Raw genomic sequence first — 4,003 nt, 5'->3', positions numbered from 1 at the left:
AACTTCTTAGCTCTTATTGTAAAAATAACGGATAATTACAAATCATATGTAATACATTAATATATATTTTTTGTTTTATTACAATTATATATACTATATATAATTAAGGTTAAGATGCGAAAAGCAATACTTTGCATTATACATATATAAGACTGTATAACTTTTATATAACTTCGAATTAATATATATATAATTCAATAAAATATTTGATATTTATATAGTTCTTTCAATTTTATTTACCTATTTATGAGCATCGTTTATTAAAGATAAAAGTTTAATTATGTTAAGATTTATGTTAATATTTTTGTTAATAATGCACTTTTATTAAAGTTTTATTTTATACCCACACCTAGCTACATATCTAATCGATATCTACTGGATATCGACATATCCATATAATGTTTATATCTACTATGGATAATCAATAGATATCTATTAGATATCAAAAATATCTATATCTCCCGTATAACCAGCTGGGATATCTAGTGGATATCCACATATTATCCACACATCCATGTTAACTAAAAATTTATTAAAAAATATACAAGTACATCCGTGGACAATGATTCGTCTCCCTAGATCTAGCGAAGCAAGTTCAAGAAAAGATGCGTACATATCGTATTGATCATGTCAAATAGTATGTATACTATTTTCTATATAACATCTATTTTCTTATTTTAATACGTTCTGAAGACTACTTACTATTAATTTCATCTCCTGTCATGTTCGATGAAAATAGAACAGGAGCTGTTTCCATAAGATGTGGTGTTATTACTGCTATATCAGGATCAATGTTTGTCTCATTGTCAGAAAGAGGTGGACCGCCACCAGTAGCTAAACAAGATTGTTTCTCTTTGATTAATACTTCTTGTTGACTTTGTTTCATATTGGCCCATAGTTTCTTTAATTGTTGAACTGTACGCTGTATGCAAAAATAAACATGTGAAAAATCTATCTGTATATTTTAAATATATATATGCACAGTAAATAGATATAAACAATACAAAATAATCTTTTGATATTTACCTCTTGCAAAACCATTGTAGAGTCATTGTATCGTTTGCAAATTTCAGACCATGCAACTTCTTTGTCACGAAGTGTAGAACTATCACTTTTTTTTACCTCTATAACGTGCTTGAAATTTTTTAATATTTCTAAAAAGATTTTTTTGTTCTAACAGAAATATACGGAAATTGCCGAATGGTCAATAAGTATTATCTTAAGCACATCTTCGAGAAGAAAGTCTCAAATTGAATGAGAATTTCTTAGGCAAGAACTTCTTCTCGAAGATCGTCTTATTTCGCGACTATGAATTGTTACGATCTCAAGACGGTCTTAATTGAATAAGATAATCTTGACCAAGATGATCTTAAGTATTGTTTTGAGCTTGGACTATGAATACCGCCCTTAAAGAAAAATTTTCACATTGAAACTTTGCATCATATTAATCTCTGCTCACAATACATGTAGAAAAAAAATAAAAACACTTTTATTATATAATTTAAACCCAAGCTATCGATTAAGCTTGTTAAAAATATGATTGGTTCAGCCGTTATTGATGAAAACGAATATTAAGGTATACTCTGACTAGCCGACTCGCGTATAGATACCGGAGTGCCTCGCTGTTGCTGCGCGTGACTTGGCGCGAGACACTACCGTGTCTCTTGATAAGTTCAAGTTATGTAAAGTCTAGAATAAAAGACTTTGAGCATATACCTGCGTACATCAATCCAGCCTACCTCATCCACGACCGAGGTTCTTGCGGACGAGAAAAAGGGCTTGAGCGAGTACAAAGGACATTGAGCAAAAGAAGGATTTCTTGCTGCAATGTGACAAGTAATTACAATCACTAAAAATCCCGTATATTCGCAAATAAAGGAAATTTTATTTCAAAATCTGCAATTGACTAACAGCCCATTAATTTCATTCCAAACTATTACCTCAATTCCTATTCCATTGTCGTTCATTTTGAATGCTTTAACGACATTCTTACATCCCTTCAATAATAAAAGCAACCACTGTCAAGCATTGGTATGTTGCTGACAGTTTCCTAGTCAGTCAACCTAATAATCCATTATCATAAATCGATCGTCCTGCAATCATTCGAAATATTCCTATATTATAATATCAATACTAGACGATATTTAGATTTTACTTAGAATTTATACTGTTGTTGTCACTCGGACGTGGCCCAACCCCTGAAACCTGGTTGCCGAGCATATATCATTGCCCATGGCGACACTCTACCCTTTCTCCCGAATTTTCATTGTTGTCGAGCACCTAAGTATGCCCTTGATCGACGTCCTCCCATCATCACCATATATTATTCCATCGTTGTCGAGCATCTAAGTATGCCCTCGATCGACATTTTTCCAAATTGACAAATTTTATACTAAACTTTTTTTCATAGAAATAATAGTTTTCGATCGACTATTTTCAGTGTGCGATTTATCATTAACGAGATATTTTGCAAAAACCATTTTCACAAAACTTTGACGCGCTGTAGCTCAAAAAATATCCACCCTACCAAAAAAAGTTTAATATAAAAAAGGTGGGAAATTTTGTTTTCTACAAAAATGGCTAAAAATATAGGAAAGAATAGTTGATAGTACAATTTATGTGAAAGATAATAATTAAAGTGATCATACCTGTCATGCTCCTTTGGAAATTAAAAAAAATGCCTTTTCTTCAAATTCTCATTTTTTTGATTGCAGTCAGATACTACACAATATATATTTTTTTTGGCACTCATCTTTATTTTTATTTTCTTTTCAATGTTTTTCTGGTTGTTACCGCAATACACGTACACCTGAAACAGAGCTAAAATCAAAGTGCTTTCCCTGCAAGAGAATTGAAGACCTGTAAAATATTTATACAGATCAACTATCCTCCCTCAAGATATCGAATTCGATCTTTCACTTAAATTTATCACTGTCACTGTCACTGTCACTGTCACTTGGCCAATCTGTCACTATCACTTTGTCAATTTGTGGCCAATCCGTCACTATCACTTTGTCAATTTGTTACTTGTATCACTTTGTCACTTTGCAATCGCTTTTAATTTATCAAAAACTGATAAATTGCACGGTACGTAATAAACGACATGTAATGTCATCTGTTCCGGTAAATATAAGTAGGCAATAGGCATTTAATTGGGTATTTAAATGGTGTGAGAGAGAACGAAAAATCAGAGAGTAAGCGAGAGAAAAGTTCAGATGGCGTTACCGACCAACTTACTTATTTCGCGCATGCGCACTCCGTTTTGGCCAACACAAAATCGGGAGAGTTGCGCTACTGTATATACTGTGGCTCGGCTCTCGCTCTCGCCCTATCAGACAGCGGCGCTACGCGAATCGCGCCAGGCCCACGGCATCGCTCGTGCCTATTAATGCGGGCCACGCAGCGGTCACCCGGGAGAGCCTAAATAACAATATGTAACAAATAACAACGTTCAATTTTCAATAATCATCGACAACAACAGCAGGCTCAATCTTTCGCGAAAAACATTTAGAAACTTCTAGAACTAGCTAAAGAACGTTTGTATAAAAGTTCTCTCGGGGAACCGCCGGGCGCACTCGATCGTGAGCTCCTTCCGAGACAGTGTGTTATAATATCGTTTAAACTCTCGCAAGAAAAGTCGCTCGCTTTTTTCGTTCGTACGCTCGTTGACGAAACGCTAAGTTTTCGATTCGCTTCAAAGAGATTTATCGTCGCTCGCGATTAATCTCTCGTAAATTAAACGCGCCGTTTATTCCGTCGCTCGCGGAATCGCGCCGTTTATGCCGTCGCTTGCGGTATTCAAGATATATCCATCGCTCGCGGAGAATATCTTTGCGCTACCGATCGCTTGCCGGAGCAAAAAACTCGATTAAGATTAGTAGAAATTTTATCGGTGAAAGACTTGTTAACTATTTATTGTTTAAAATAAATTGACTGCCTGTTACAAACGATTTCGTGTCCGTTTCTCGCTATCCTCGCGATTACGCATTCATTCGCGCACAGT

The 4,003-nt window shown here is 34.8% G+C and overlaps 1 protein-coding gene across 1 annotated transcript; it reads right to left on the bottom strand.

Moving 5' to 3' along the window:
- Positions 1 to 544: 544 nt before the first annotated feature.
- Positions 545 to 1,741, bottom strand: LOC115243849. Its single transcript, XM_029821105.1, has 3 exons — positions 1,717 to 1,741; positions 1,027 to 1,154; positions 545 to 922 (listed from the first exon to the last, which is right to left on the bottom strand). Exons 1-3 carry the CDS (start codon positions 1,724 to 1,726, stop codon positions 695 to 697), a joined length of 366 nt encoding a protein of 121 aa, XP_029676965.1. The 5' UTR covers positions 1,727 to 1,741; the 3' UTR covers positions 545 to 694.
- Positions 1,742 to 4,003: the final 2,262 nt, after the last annotated feature.

This window comes from Formica exsecta, unplaced genomic scaffold (genome assembly GCF_003651465.1).
Source record: "Formica exsecta isolate Colony F162 unplaced genomic scaffold, ASM365146v1 scaffold741, whole genome shotgun sequence".
NCBI classification, from domain to species: domain Eukaryota; kingdom Metazoa; phylum Arthropoda; class Insecta; order Hymenoptera; family Formicidae; genus Formica; species Formica exsecta.
The sequence above is the reverse complement of the archived record's forward strand: the minus strand, read 5'-3'. Positions and strand labels throughout refer to the sequence as shown.